Consider the following 16077-nt stretch of genomic DNA (forward strand, 5'->3'; position numbering starts at 1 on the left):
TTAGGTAAGGAGACCAAAACTGCGCACAATACTCCAAGTGCAGTCTCACCAGGGCCCTGTATAACTGTAATAAGACATCCTTGCTCCTGTACTCAAACCCTCTTGCAATGAAGGCCAACATACCATTTGCCTTCCTCACTGCTTGCTGCACCTGCACGTTTGCTGTCAATGACTGCGATCACAGTCTTGAAGATACTGAACTAATGAGCATCCACAGCCCTCTGGGGCAGAGAATTCCAAAAATTAATCACCCTTCGAATGGAGAAATTTCTCAGCTCCGTCCTAAATGGCCGATCCCTCACCCCGAGACATCTCGTGATCGGGAACACGCTGCTGGAAAAGGTGGAGGAAGAAGATTCAACAGCAACGTTCAAAAGGAAATTGGATAAATACTTGAAGGGAAAAGATTTTACAGGGCTACAGTGAAAGAGAAAGTGAGGGACTAATTGGACCGCTCTTCCAAAGAGCTGGCACAGGCACAATGGGCCGAATAGCCTCTGCATGATTCTATGATCTAAATTACGAGATATTTTAGATGTACATATATTATTGGACATTTGTACAGTCTGATTTATAGCACCTTACAGAGTAATTAGTGGAATAGTTCAAGACATGATCCCACAGTGGTTTTATCCTCAACTGCAACGGCAACAAGAATTCGATCCTAGTTAACAAAAGTCAACACTTTTCCGCATCAGCCTGGTGGCACTGTGGCCTTATCCAAGTTGTGAGGTTGCAGCATTCAGCCTCTGATTCCCTTAACCTGACTCAGCTACTCTGTGTCCTCCCCCCAGCCCCACACTCGACTTTACTGGAGTACAGTACCACAGGTGCCATATACCCTCTGGTATGTTGGCCATTTTGCGAGTCGAGATAGAGAGCAGACGGGCTGTTACCATGGGAACCAGCATAGCTGAGCCCGGTTGCGTCCTCAGCTGACACACACTTCCAAGCAGGAGTCACCGGATAGTGATAAAGACTTGCATTTATATAGCACCTTTCACAACCACCAGATGTCTCAAAGCACTTTACAGCCAATGAAGTATTTTTGGAGTGTAGTCACTGTTGTAATGTGGGAAACGTGGCAGCCAATTTGCCAACAGCAAGCTCCCACACACAGCAATCTGATAATGACCAGATCATCTGTTTTTTTTGTTCTGTTGATTGAGGGATAAATATTGGCCCCGGAACACCAGGGAGAACTCCCCTGCTCTTCTTTGAAATAGTGGCTGTGGGATCTTTTACGTCCACTTGAGGGGGCACCTCCGACAGTGCGGCGCTCCCTCAGTACTGCCCCTCCGACAGTGCGGCGCTCCCTCAGCACTGCCCCTCCGACAGTGCGGCGCTCCCTCAGTACTGCGCTCCCTCAGTACTGTCCCTCCGACAGTGCGGCGCTCCCTCAGCACTGCCCCTCCGATAGTGCGGCGCTCCCTCAGTACTGCCCCTCCGACAGTGCGGCGCTCCCTCAGTACGTCCCCTCCGACAGTGCGGCACTCCCTCAATACTGCACTGGGAGCGTCAGCCTAGATTTATGTGCTCAAGTCTCTGGAATGGGACATGAACCCACAACCTTCTGACTCAAGAGGCGAGAGAGCTGTACACTGAGCCATGGCTGACAAAAACAGCTGGCCCAGGGAACCTGCAGTTAATGAACGCTGTGTACAGAGCTGAGTCTGGAGTGCATTCCATCCAAAGCACAGGTTGCACGGGTAGAAAAGAGCACCATGAGAAACACAAACAAGGTGAAGCACATCTCCAGATTTTAATTCTAGTCAATCAATTTGAGTCTACATTTTAACATGGTTCTCTTTTAACATAGCCCACTTCACACGGAACAGTAACTTTCTGAAGATGGGTTCGCATTCTCTCCCACTGTCAGCCTGCTAGTTGAATTTCTTGCACCTGCACGCGGGGAAAAGGGGAAAAAATATCAAATGCAATGCTCGTCTCCCACCTCCGCTGAGCCAAACGCAGAAGAGAGAACCTCGATAAACTATGACGATTCAGCTCCTCGCTAACCCAACCAGGGCTTCCAACCCCTTCAAAACGTTTTCGCTCTCCGCACAGTACGTGTTGGCGATTCATGCAGCGGGTTTAATCGATAGTTGGCCAGGCTGTAGAACGGCAATGATGGGCCTCAGCTCAGTGGCAAGCACGAGCGGCCTAGCTTTGTGCCTGAAATCATGCTGAACGAAGCAGTGTATGTGTCAAGGAGGGAGGAGAAAGATATTGGTTAAAGCACAGAGGAACATAGACAGCCACTTTATTCACCTATAAATTTGGGGGGGGGGGGGGGGGAAAGGGATTAAAAACCTCGGATTGAACATGGCCAAGATACCAGAAATTAATGTTGTTCTGAAATACAAAATATAGTTTAAAAAAAAAAGAGGAACATTGGTCATGTAAGACATACAAAAACAAATCATCAATGTTCTTCAGAAAGGCATACACAAAGCTTCATTGTGAAGCCACAAGTTCTTTTTCTCCACGAGCCGGGGTGATGTTGGGTGACAAGCTTATCCTCCTTGGGGTGCATTCTACTTTACTGGTAGTAGAGCTCCAGGTTCATTCCATCGTGGATCTCATCTGAAAGCAGCCTGGTTAAGGCTCACAAATGCCGAGGAGGCACAGACTGTTGTACTGAGCTGCACAGTTCAACCCGCATTTTACACAGCGACCAGCAGAATCGCGCCGATCAGTGTAGAAATAGGGCCATTTTCTTAATCAAAGCGGCAAAAAAAAAACACATACTGCAACAAAGGAATTTGAGTGAATTTTTTTGGGGGGGAAGGAGTCACCAGTAATGTTCCCTGCACTCTGGACCTTCTACTCAGCCGGCTTGTCGATAGGAAAAACTGCGCATGCGCGGGTTTTTTGAATGGGCCGCGCCGGCCCCAAGTAATGATGAACAGGAATATTGGTCACCGGTTAGTGGATGAGGGTAACCTGGTAAGACAAGAGCAAACCTGGACTTTCAGAAAGCTTTTGATAAGGTACCTCAGAAGAGGCTTCTCCAGAAGATGGAACGTTGTGGAATTAGTGGCGATCTTGCGGCGTGGAGCGAGAGCTGGCTGATCGCCTGAAGGAAGTGGAACTGCGTGGAAATTTTGTCTCTATCTCTGTAATCTCCTTCAGCCTCACAACCCCCAGCCCCCGAGATTCCGCCCTCTTGAGCATCCCTGATTATAAATCGCTCAAGCATCGGTGGCCGTGCCTTCAGCTGCCTGGGCCCCAAGCTCTGGAACTCCCTCCCTAAACCTCTCCGCCTCTCTTTCCTCCTTCAAGGCGCTCCTTAAAACCTCCCTCTTTTCACCTGCCGTAATTTCTTCTTATGTCGCTCGGTATCAAATTTATTTGTTTTGTCTTAAAACACTCCTGTGAGGCGCCTTGGGAGGTTTTACTACGTTAAAGGCGCTATATAAATACAAGTTGTTGTTGTTGAGATTAGTTAAGCAATTGGTGTCCCTCAGGGATCGATATTTACTGCTATTTACTGCTGTCATTAATAACCGAGTTGGGGCAATGATCCGCATATTTTCAGACGCTAGGAAACTGTGTGCGAGTGTTAGGACTGTAGAGGATGCCCAATTACTAGCAACAGCTCAATGTGTTGGGGGAAATGGACCAGTGTTTGGTAAATAATATTTAAGTTGGGAAAAGTGCAGTGTTATGCCTGTGAGCATGTCGAATGCTGAGTGTATATCTGCAGGGAACAGAACTGAAGCCAGTGAGAGAGAGAGATCTGGGTGTTATAAAGCATCACTCTCTAAAAGGTCATGACTGGGGCTGCAGCAAAGCAAACAGGGATCGAGGCTGTAGTCACACTGCGAGATAAAACTAATTATTTTGTCCTTGTGCAAGACCTTGGTTGGGCCTCAGTTAGAATACGGGCTGCAGGCTTGGGTTTGCCGACATGGTGGAGGTAGTGAGGCAGCGGAGGGCCACAAGATTGATTACCAGACTAGTTACCCAAGTAGGCTCAAAGAGCTGGCTCTGTATACTTTAGAAAAGCGTATGCTTGGGCGATTTGCTCGAAGTTCATAAACCAATGAAGGGACTAGATTGTGGTTATATGGACCATTTTGTCCTCTAACTCAATAGGCCAAGGAGGACCAAGGATCATAATTACAAACTATACAAGGCCCACAACTGGTTTGATGTTGGGCAGCACTTCCTTTCCCAGTGGACCTGTGGAACAGGTTGCTGGCTCATATGATGGACGCGGATTCAATATATTTCATCTTCTTCTTCTGAGAGCGAGCGAGGGACAGCGAGAGGGAGAGACCAGGCGGGAGAGAGCGAGCGGGAGAGAGCGAGCGGGAGAGACCGGGCGGGAGAGAGCGAGCGAGGAACAGCGAGCGGGAGAGAGCGAGGACAGCGAGCGGGAGACAGCGAGGACAGCGAGCGGGGGACAGCGAGCGGGGGACAGCGAGCGGGAGACAGCGAGGGACAGCGAGCGGGGGACAGCGAGGGACAGCGAGCGGGGGACAGCGAGCAGGGGACAGCGAGCGGGGGACAGCGAGCGGGGGACAGCGAGCGGGGGACAGCGAGCGGGGGACAGCGAGCGGGGGACAGCGAGCGGGGGAGAGCGAGCGGGGGACAGCGAGCGGGGGACAGCGAGCGGGGGACAGCGAGCGGGGGACAGCGAGCGGGAGAGAGCGAGGGACAGCGAGCGGGGGACAGCGAGCGGGGGACAGCGAGCGGGGGACAGCGAGCGGGGGACAGCGAGCGGGGGACAGCGAGCGGGGGACAGCGAGCGGGGGACAGCGAGCGGGAGAGAGCGAGGGACAGCGAGCGGGGGACAGCGAGCGGGGGACAGCGAGCGGGGGACAGCGAGCGGGGGACAGCGAGGACAGCGAGCGGGGGACAGCGAGCGGGGGACAGCGAGGACAGCGAGCGGGGGACAGCGAGCGGGGGACAGCGAGCGGGGGACAGCGAGGGACAGCGAGCGGGGGACAGCGAGCGGGGGACAGCGAGCGGGGGACAGCGAGCGGGAGAGAGCGAGCGGGAGAGAGCGAGCGGGGGACAGCGAGGGACAGCGAGCGGGGGACAGCGAGCGGGGGACAGCGAGCGGGAGAGAGCGAGCGGGAGAGAGCGAGCGGGAGAGAGCAAGCGAGAGCTGGACTTGTTGCTGGCTGGGGAGCAGGCCATCTTGTACAAGGGGTAGATATCCTGTAATCAATGTTCCGTCCAAGATGCGCGGCCGCCAACTGATTGGGAGGTCCCGCGCAGGCTGCTCAAGGCGCTGCAAGAGATGCCGCGCAGCAAATTTAAAGGGACCACGCGCCAAAAAATATATAATTAGAGAGCATATCGCCTGTAATATAAATCAGGGTCAATGTGATCTCCTGGACTAGTTTCGATCATAAGGGGTCAGAGAGGAATTTTTACCCCGAATTGACCCCATCATGTATGTGTTTTTTTTTTGTCTCCCCCAGGAGATGGCGTGGCTCCAGGTGAGTAGGGAGCGTCCGTATCATGATGCACAAAGCTTCACAACTATATGGGACAAGCTAGACGGGACCAGTGGGTCTTTCCCTGCCCATAATTTTCACATGCTCGGGACTGGAGTGGCCGATAGGCCAGGCTGGGTAAGGCCGGTAGCTTTCCTTCCCTTAAGATCATTAACAAACAGCAGATGCCAAGGTTGAGGAGAGCCAGTTAAAGGGCCCGCGCACAGAATCTTTAACATTTTTTTTTTGCAGGGAACATCGATCAGGAGGGCGTAAATATTTGCAAAGGGCCCCCATACGTTACAGCAGAGGTTGAAAACCATCGGGTTGGGTTTACAAGTGCAAAAGATACAATCTTGCAACTGAACATGATTCTTGAAAATGGTATACCTAGAATTAGAAAAAGTTAAATTAGAATGAACGATTGAAATAAATGTTCTTCATCCACTTGGGCCAAGACAGGTGGATGCAGACATTTCAACTTCAGCACGGGATGGGCTAGAATGCTGAAAACTGTTTCAATCCACACACAAGCAATTAGATTCTTTTTGCAATAAATTCTACAAAAATCTGAATAATTTAAATTACATATTTTTTTTTTACTAAGAGCAACACAAAAGTACAAACCATTTCTTTAAGACAAGCTTGTCCCATTTTGTTCCAGTCTGTGCAGCTATTAACTTCTTCAAATCTTCAATGGTATCATCGGGACTAGAAGGGAGCAAAGTTAAGGGAAAAAAACAACACACGCTCCATGTAGTCCCATCCTGTTTGTACTGCGTATGTGGTCTACTTTCCCCATTTCTAAACAGGAACAGAACGAGGCTGGGTGTAATTCAACAACAACAACTGTATTTATATAGCACCTTTATATAGCTCTAGGCACTTTATAGGAGTATTATGAGATTTAGAAAATTTGACACCGCATAAGTAGAAATTCGGGCATATGACCAAAAGCTTGGTCAAAGAGGTAGGTTTTAAGGAGCATCTTGAAGGAGGAAAGAGAGGTAGAGAGGTAGAGAGGTTTAGGGAGGGAGTTCCAGAGCTTGGGGCCCAGGCAACAGAAAGCACGGCCACCGATGGTGGAGCAATTATAATCAGGGATGCTCAGAAGGGAAGAATTAGAGGAGCGCAGACATCTCGGGGGGTTGTGGGGCTGGAGGGGATTACAGAGATAGGGAGGGGCGAGGGTCATGGAGGGATTTGAAAAGGATGAGAATTTTGAAATCGAGGCATTGCTTAACTGGGAGCCAATGTAGGTCAGCGAACACAGGGGGTGATGGGTGAGTGGGACATGGTGCGAGTTAGGACACGGGGCAGCGAGCGCAGGGGGTGATGGGTGAGCGGGACTTGGTGCGAGTTAGGACACGGGGCAGCGAGCACAGGGGGTGATGGGTGAGCGGGACTCGGTGCGAGTTAGGACAAGGGGCAGTGAGCACAGGGGTGATGGGTGAGCGGGACTCGGTGCGAGTTAGGACACGGAGCAGCGAGCACAGGGGGTGATGGGTGAGCGGGACTCGGTGCGAGTTAGGACACGGGGCAGCGAGCACAGGGGGTGATGGGTGAGCGGGACTTGGTGCGAGTTAGGACACGGGGCAATCGAGCTTTGGATCACCTCTAGTTTACGGAGGGTAGAATGAGGGAGGCCATCCAGGAGTGCATTGGAATAGTCAACTCTTAATTCAAGACATTAATATAAAAAGTAGCTCCCAGTAAAACCCTGCCATTTTAACATCAATACTTCTAAAAATTCTAGTCAGTAGAATTTAATCAAGACCCAAATGATTTGTTACCTATGTCAACAAATCCACTGTTATCCATTTATAATCAAAGGCATCTGATTAGGGCCAGTTCAATGGACACATTACTTTGTTGTATGTGACTGTTGGGAGTTTATTTACCATATTCCTCCCAATATATTACATGGTACCTTTGATATTGTAAACGATTCCCCTACCTGTGAGCTGTGGCCCAGGGTGTAGCACTCTCGCCTGAGTCAGCAGGTTGTGGGTTCAAGTCCCACTCCAGAGACTTGAGCACAAAATCTAGGCTGACACTTCAGTACATTGCTGGGGGAGTGCTGCACTGTCGGAGGTGCCGTCTTTCGGATGAGATGTTAAACCGAGGCCCCGTCTGCTCTCTCGGGTGGACGCAAAAGATCCCATGGCGCTATTTCGAAGAAGAGCAGGGGAGTTCTCCCCGGTGTCCTGGGGCCAATATTTATCCCTCAATCAACATAACAAAAAACATGATCTGATCATGATCACATTGCTGTTTGTGGGAGCTTGCTGTGCGCAAATTGCCTGCTGCATTACAACAGTGACTACACTTCAAAAGTATTTCATTGGCTATAAAGCGCTTTGGCACATCCGGTGGTCATGAAATGTGCTACAGAAATTCCAGTCTTTCTTTCTTTCACACCTCTTCGCCCCATTAGCTGTGCTTTTAGCTGCCTGGATCCCAAGTTCTGGAATTCCCTCGTTACACTCCTCCGCCTCTCCATCTTCCTATCCTGCTTTAAGACCTCCCTTAAACCTTCATCTTTGACCTGCATCGTAGTACCCTCTGGTGAGCGGGATACAAGTGGCTCGCAAGTTGGTGAATGTTTATGATCGTGGCTTTTAATGCATACCTCCCAAACAACCAGAACACGGTGATAACTGATTATATTTTTAAACAAGAAAATTATAATTTACTGAAAAAAAAATACAACGAGGCTGTGAAAACATCACAAGCCCACCATTTTGATATGGACGCGACTGCTGCCAACGAACAGGAAGTAGCTGTGTATGCACAGTCCCAGTGTATTTTTTTTGGTCTGTTGTGGCCGGGCTTCCCAAAATGAGGAATAAAGAAGCGTATTTTTAAAAATCTTGTTCAGTTGTAGTTCAATTTATTAATTGGGTAAATTGTGGAATTTATTCCTGTACGAGCCACTTGCTTGTGCACTAAACTTTATTGTGGTTGGTCAGAGCTGCCAGTTTTCAGGTGGGGGGGTGAGTTTGGCCCCAGCGATGTCCGTTTTGCCCACGACATTCAGTCTTTCTTTTTATTGTGGACTCGCACCCTGTAGGAATATTGTACAGCTCTTAATCATGAAAACCCCCCCACAATCAGTAGACAAGACGAGATTTTCATTCCTATCTCGGCCTCCAATCATTTATCTCAGCTTTTTGCCGAGCCGCACATTACAGGGCCTCAAAAACCGTAAGAACAGAAGAAATAGGAGCAGGAGTCGGCCATTTGGCCCCTCGAGCCTGCTCCGCCATTCAATAAGATCATGGCGGATCTGATCTTGGCCTCAACACTTTCCTGTGTGCTCCCCATAACCCTCGACTCCCCTATCGTTCAAAAATCCGTCTAGCTCCGCCTTAAATATAGTCAATGACCCAGCCTCCATAGCTCTCTGGGGCAGGGAATCCCAGATGCACCACCCTCAGAGAAGAAATTCCTCCTCATCTCTGTTTTAAATGGGCAACCCATTACTCTGAAATAATGCCCCCTGGTTCTAGATTCCCCCACACAAGGGGAAACATCCTCTCTGCATCTACCTTGTCGAGCCCCCTCAGAATCTTATATGTTTCAATAAGATCATCTCTCATTCTTCTAACCGCCAATGAGTAGAGGCCCAACTTGCTCAACCTTTCCTCATAAGACAACCGTTCATCTCAGGAATCAGCCGAGTGAACCTTCTTTGAACAGCCTCCAATGCAAGTATACCCCTCCTTAAATACGGAGACCAAAACTGTACGCAGTAACACCAGGTGTGGCCTCCCCAATACCCTATACAGTTGTAGCAAGACTTCTCTACTTCGTTTCTATCAATTTGTATACATCTCAAGCTGCAGATACTGACAGATCTTGGTGTTTGCTGGAATGGATGGACTCTTCCACTGCTGGAAAAGTAACGTTCAAAAAATTTCTCTTTGGCTTTTTGGCCCACATATTCATGGGCGTGCAGGTCAACTGACATACAAGCTGCCTTTCTGCAAGGCCATACATTTCAGAGAGAATTGTTTCTGAAACCACCTAGAGAGGCAGCAAGGAAAGCTACAAAAACTAAATAAATGTGTCTGTGGGCTAATGATGCTTCCAGGTATGGTATTTTTCCGTTTTTGTTTTATTCTTTATTCACAAGAGACACATATTACATATTATGCATCCCCAAGATGAGCTTGCAACCCTTCCCCAGCCTGTTCCCGTCATCATCATAGGCAGCCCCTCGGAATCGAGGAGGACTCGATACGGAGAGCAAGAGACCCCGATTAATTCCCACCGCCAGCATACCAGTAGCAGGCAATTGCTATACACCACTTATACACCAATTAACAAGTGTTCAGGTTTAGAATTTACTAGTCAATGAGATAACAGTGGTAAACATCCAGGACCAGGACCAAGAAATTCAAACAGGCCAAATCAGCAAGTAAGAAATAATTACAAAGCGGACAGAGTTTCCCCGGGCTTTAAGAGACCGATTATCAGGGCTTATCAGTCACACATAAGCTGCTCTGCCCACAAGTTGCAGTCCAGTCACCCCAATATTTTCTGTCACTAATGTGCGCTTTTCATTTTGTGTGTGGATACAAGGCCTGTAACTAACAGGTAAGCAGGTACCAACAGAAACATAGAAATTAGGTGCAGAAGTAGGCCATTCGGCCCTTCGAGCCTGCACCACCATTCAATAAGATCATGGCTGATCATTCAACCTCAGTACCCCTTTCCTGCTTTCTCTCCATACCCCTTCATCCCTTTAGCCGTAAGGGCCACATCTAACTCCCTTTTGAATATATCTAACGAACTGGCCTCAACAACTTTCTGCGGACAGAATTCCACAGGTTAACAATTCTCTGAGTGAAGAGGTTTCTCTTCATCTCGGTCCGATATGGCTTACCCCTTATCCTTAGACTGTGACCCCTGGTTCTGGACTTCCTCAGCATCGGGAACATTCTTCCTGCCTCTAACCTGTCCATTCCCGTCAGAATTTTAAATGTTTCGATGAGAACCCCTCTCATTCTTCTAAATTCCAGTGAATATAAGCCTAGTCGATCCAGTCTCTCCTCATACGTCAGTCCTGCCATCCCGGGAATCAGTCTGGTGAACCTTCGCTGCACTCCCTCAATAGCAAGAACATCCTTCCTCAGATTAGGAGACCAAAACTGAACACAATATTTCAGGTGAGGCCTCACCAAGGCCCTGTACAACTGCAGTAAGAACTCCCTGCTCCTATACTCAAATCTTATAGCTATGAAGGCCAACATGCCATTTGCCTTCTTCACCGCCTGCTGTACCTGCATGCCAACTTTCAATGACTGATATACCATGACACCCAGGTCTCGTTGCACCTCCCCTTTTCCTAATCTGTCGCTATTCAGTAATATTCTGCCTCCCTATCTTTGCCACCACATTTATCCACATTATACTGCATCTGCCATGCATTTGCCCACGTCACCCTGCAGCCTCTTAGCATCCTCCTCACAGCTCACACCGCTACCCAGCTTAGTGGCATCAGCAAACTTGGAGATATTACATTCAAATCCTTCATCTAAATCACTAATATATATTGTAAATAGCGGGGGTCCCAGCACTGAACCCTGCGGTACCCCACTAGTCATTGCCTGCCATTCTGAAAAGGACCCATTTATTCCGACTTTCTGCTTCCTGTCTGCCAACCAGTTCTCTATCCACGTCAATACATTACCCCTAATACCATGTGCTTTAATTTGATATACTAATCTCTTGTGTGGGACCTTGTCAAAAGCCTTTTCAAAGTCCAAATACACCACATCCACTAGTTCTCCCTTGTCCACTCTACTAGTTACATCCTCAAAAAGTTCTACAAGATTTGCCAAACATGATTTCCCTTTCATAAATCCATGCTGACTTGGACCGATCCTGTCACTGCTTTCCAAATGCTCTGCTATTTCATCTTTAATAATTGATTCCAACATTTTTCCCACCACCGGTGTCAGGCTAACCGGTCTATAATTCCCTGTTTACTCTCTCCCTCCTTTTTTAAAAAGTGGTGTTACATGAGCTACCCTCCAATCCATAAGAACTGATCCAGAGTCAATAGAATGTTGGAAAATGATCACCAATGCATCCACTATTTCTAGGGTCACTTCTTTAAGTACTCTGGGATGCAGCCTATCAGGCCCTGGGGATTTATCGTCCTTCAATCCCATCAATTTCCTTGACACAATTTCTTGACTAATAAGGATTCCCTTCAGTTCCTCCTTCTCACTAGATCCTCAGTCTCCTAGTACTTCCAGAAGGTTATTTGTGTCTTCCTTAGTGAAGACAGAACCAAAGTATTTGTTCAATTGGTCTGCCATTTCTTTGTTCCCCATTATAAATTCACCTGATTCTGACTGCAAGGGACCTACATTTGTCTTCATTAACCTTTTTCTCTTCACATATCTATAGAAGCTTTTGCAGTCAGTTTTATGTTCCCTGCAAGCTTACTCTCATAGTCTATTTTCTACCTCCTAATTAAACCCTTTGTCCTCCTCTGCTGAATTCTAAATTTCTCCCAGTCCTCAGGTTTGCTGCTTTTTCTGGCCAATTTATATGCCTCTTCCTTGGATTTAACAGTATCCCTAATTTCCCTTGTTAGCCACGGTTGAGCCAACTTCCCCGTTTTATTTTTACTCTAGACAGGGATGAACAATTGTTGTAGTTCATCCATATGATCTTTAAATGTCTGCCATTGTCTATCCACCGTCAACCCTTTAAGTATCATTCATCAGTCTATCCTAGCCAATACAGAAGAGCACTCACTGAGTTCACTGAACCACCACAGAAGGGCTGATACGTTCCAATTAAAAAGACAGCAATATTTTACCGCTCATCTTAAAGGATACTTGCACTTCACTCGAACTTTCTTCCCTAAGCGATCATTGCAAATTATCTCAATCATTCTTATAAATTCCTGGAAAGATGGAAAAAAAATAATTAGTTAGAGGAAAAAAAACTTACTGGAACAAAAATACCATATCCATAGGAACTTCAAAGAATTATTAAAAAGTTATGATCTTGAATGTGCTGCCTGAAAAGGGCAATAGAATCAGATTCAATAATAACTTTCAAAAGTGAATTGTATAAATATTTAAAGGGAACAAAATTGCAGACTGTTCTCAACCTTGGTGTCGTTTTTACGTTTGCCGATGGGCTGAAATGACCTGTTTCTGCACTGTAAATTTCTATGTTTCTATGCAGGGTCATGGGGAAAGAGCATGGGGGGTTTGGGACTAATTGGATAGCTCATTCAGCGAGCCGGCATGAGGGGCTACCTTCTCTGTGTTATGATTTTATTAGAATACAAGAGCCTCTATATTTTGTTCAGAATTCCAATGGGAATGAAGAGTCAAATTTACAATCGTGGAAAGTGTAGTCATATTCAAGTAAACTATCATTTGTTGCAGAGTCATAGAAACATAGAAAATAGGTGCAGGAGTAGGCTATTTGGCCCTTTGAGGCTGCACCACCATTCAATATGATCATGGCTGATCATGCAACTTCAGTTCCCCATTCCTGCTTTCTCTCCATACCCCTTAATCCCTTTAGCCATAAGGGCCACATCTAGCTCCATTATGAATATATCTAACAAACTGGTCTCAACAACTTTCTGTGGTAGAGAATTCCACAGGTTAACAATTCTCTGAGTGAAGAAGTTTCTCCTCATCTCAGTCCTAAATGGCTTACCCCTAGTATCAAAATAAAATAACGATGGACACTGTAGTTGTAAGTCCTACTTCAATGCTGAACGGAGTGTTGCAATATCAACCTGCATTTATTTATAATCAACAACCCCAGTCTGCTGAATTCAGCTGGCAGCTGAGCCAAGCTGACACCCATGACGTTGTGATCATCGAATAATAAAGCTCAGGAGGCCATTCAGCCCATTGTGCCTCTTTCGTAGAGCTATCCAATTGGTCCTACGCCCCTGCGCTTTCCCCATAGTCCGGCAAAAAAAAATGCCCTTCAAGTATTTACCGAATTCGCTATTGAAGGTTACTATTTAATCTGCTTCCACCGCCCTTTCAGGCAGTACACTGATGCAACGTGTCTCCGTTCACCCCATCAGCTGTGGCTCAGTGGGTAGCACCCTTGCCTCCTGGAGACTTGAGCATAAAACGAGAGTTGCACTGTCGGAGGGGCAGTACTGAGGGAGCGCCGCACTGTCGGAGGGGCAGTACTGAGGGAGCGCCGCACTGTCAGGGGGAGCAGTACTGAGGGAGTGCCGCACTGTCAGGGGGGGCAGTACTGAGGGAGAGCCGCACTGTCGGAGGGGCAGTACTGAGGGAGTGCCGCACTGTCGGAGGGGCAGTACTGAGGGAGCGCTGCACTGGCAGAGGGGCAGTACTGAGGGAGTGCCGCACTGTCAGGGGGGGCAGTACTGAGGGAGTGCTGCACTGTCGGAGGGGCAGTGCTGAGGGAGAGCCGCACTGTCGGAGGGGCAGTGCTGAGGGAGCGCCGCACTGTTGGAGGGGCAGTACTGAGGGAGCGCCGCACTGTCGGAGGGGCAGTACTGAGGGAGTGCTGCACTGTCGGAGGGGCAGTACTGAGGGAGCGCCGCACTGTCGGAGGGGCAGTACTGAGGGAGTGCCGCACTGTCGGGGGGGCAGTGCTGAGGGAGCGCCGCACTGTCAGGGGGGGCAGTACTGAGGGAGCGCCGCACTGTCGGGGGGGCAGTGCTGAGGGAGCGCCGCACTGTCAGGGGGGGCAGTACTGAGGGAGCGCCGCACTGTCAGGGAGGGCAGTACTGAGGGAGCGCCGCACTGTCGGAGGGGCAGTACTGAGGGAGCGCCGCACTGTCAGGGGGGGCAGTACTGAGGGAGCGCCGCACTGTCGGAGGGGCAGTACTGAGGGAGTGCCACACTGTCGGAGGGGCAGTACTGAGGGAGCGCCGCACTGTCGGAGGGGCAGTACTGAGGGAGTGCCGCACTGTCGGAGGGGCAGTACTGAGGGAGTGCCGCACTGTCGGAGGGGCAGTACTGAGGGATCGGCGTACTGTCGGAGGGGCAGTACTGAGGGAGCGCCGCACTGTCGGAGGGGCAGTACTGAGGGAGCGCCGCACTGTCGGAGGGGCAGTAAAATATCCCACGGCATTATTTCGAAGAAGAGCAGGGGAGTTATCCCCGGTGTCCTGGGGCCAATATTTATCCCTCAACCAACATCACTAAAACAGATTATCTGGTCATTATCACATTGCTGTGTGTGGGAGCTTGCTGTGCGCACAGTGGCGTTTTCTACAAGTGACGACACTCCAAAAAAACAAGTCCCTGATTGGCTGTAAAGCGCTTTGGGACATGCAGAGGATGGGAAAGGGCGCTATATAAATGCAAGTCTTGCTTTAATGCTCCCAGGGCCCTGAACACCAGGAATTATGTCAACACGGTCCAGAACATTCTGTATATGTGTTTTATTTGATGTTATTTGTGAATGGGAGCCGGGCTGCCCAATGCCACTCACCTCCTGTTGCTCCAACTCCTCAGGATGGCTTCACCCTGACAACAGCGACTAGGCCGCAGTCCCCGTGTCCCCGCCCCCTCCCCCCACTGATGGACAGCCGGGCCAGCCAATCGCACACCGTGCTTCCATTGATTGACATCATCCCGCCCCGCCCGGCCGGCCAATCAAGGCGACGCCGCCCACGCCGGGCGGAGCGGACCAATCCAACGCCGCTGCTTCCCTGATTGATGCCCCTCTGCCGACCAATCAACGCGTCGCGCTCAATCAAAGCCCGCCCACTCACTCATCGCTTCATTTCGAGGAGCAGTTTCTTTAAACATAAAAAATATTTGAAAACACCGATTACAGCGCTGCAACTTGCCGAGATAATTTTAGTAATAGTTTCTCCTGTTGAATCAAGCATCAGAAAGGTTGGAAAATGAGATTAAGGCGCACCCCAATGGATACACGTGAAAATAAGGTGGAAAAAATAAATCAAGGATCGTAAGGAACGCTTTGTTTCAGTATTTTTCATTTCCAGAATCCGCGCTATTTTGTTTTAACTGATATAAAAGTTTATTTTCTGCTGGACCGAATCAGTAACCCTGAATAACGCGCTGTTGTCATCCAATTCGGCTGCTCGGTGACAGACCATCTTCTCTTTGCACCAATCGCATCACCGGAATTGTGACTGACGTGCGGCATGTCCAATACAATTGGAGCCTTTCTCCCCGGAAGGCGGGGTTTGTCTCCAGGCAATTTCGCGGGCACGAAGCCAGATTGCGCGTCGGGGGGGGGGGGGTGGGTGGGACTTAGAAAAATGACCGACATCCATCCTGTCCAATCACCGTTTGGAGGGTGGTAAATGCATATGATAGACGTCGATGTCGCCCAATCACCTTGCGGAGAGAGAGAGGGGGGGGAGGGACGGAGATTTACCAATGAGCGACGTCCGCCTTGTCCAATCAGCGCGTCACAGGGGGGCGGGCGGGAACATGACAAACGAGCACAGCGCGCCTCGTCCAATCACCCACCGCGGGGCGGGACGTACGGACGAGTGACGTGCAGCTCATCCAATGGCGGTTGGAAATGGGCCTGACGGACGTGAGCCTCGACCAATGGGACGCCTGCGGGGGGGGGGGGTGGGGGCGGGGGAAAAGGCGGGCTGAAGTGT

At 49.2% G+C, this 16077-nt stretch overlaps 1 protein-coding gene across 1 annotated transcript; it reads right to left on the minus strand.

Annotated features, from left to right (window-relative positions):
• Positions 1-1738: 1738 nt before the first annotated feature.
• On the minus strand, positions 1739-15010 carry ubl5 (ubiquitin like 5). The gene is made up of 5 exons (XM_070867013.1): positions 14925-15010; positions 12314-12381; positions 6081-6164; positions 5806-5843; positions 1739-2586 (listed from the first exon to the last, which is right to left on the minus strand). The coding sequence occupies exons 2-5, from the start codon at positions 12367-12369 to the stop codon at positions 2543-2545; spliced, it is 222 nt and encodes a 73-aa protein (XP_070723114.1). The 5' UTR covers positions 12370-12381; positions 14925-15010; the 3' UTR covers positions 1739-2542.
• Positions 15011-16077: the final 1067 nt, after the last annotated feature.

The sequence above is a fragment of the Pristiophorus japonicus genome, chromosome 24, assembly GCF_044704955.1.
Source record: "Pristiophorus japonicus isolate sPriJap1 chromosome 24, sPriJap1.hap1, whole genome shotgun sequence".
NCBI classification, from domain to species: Eukaryota; Metazoa; Chordata; class Chondrichthyes; family Pristiophoridae; genus Pristiophorus; species Pristiophorus japonicus.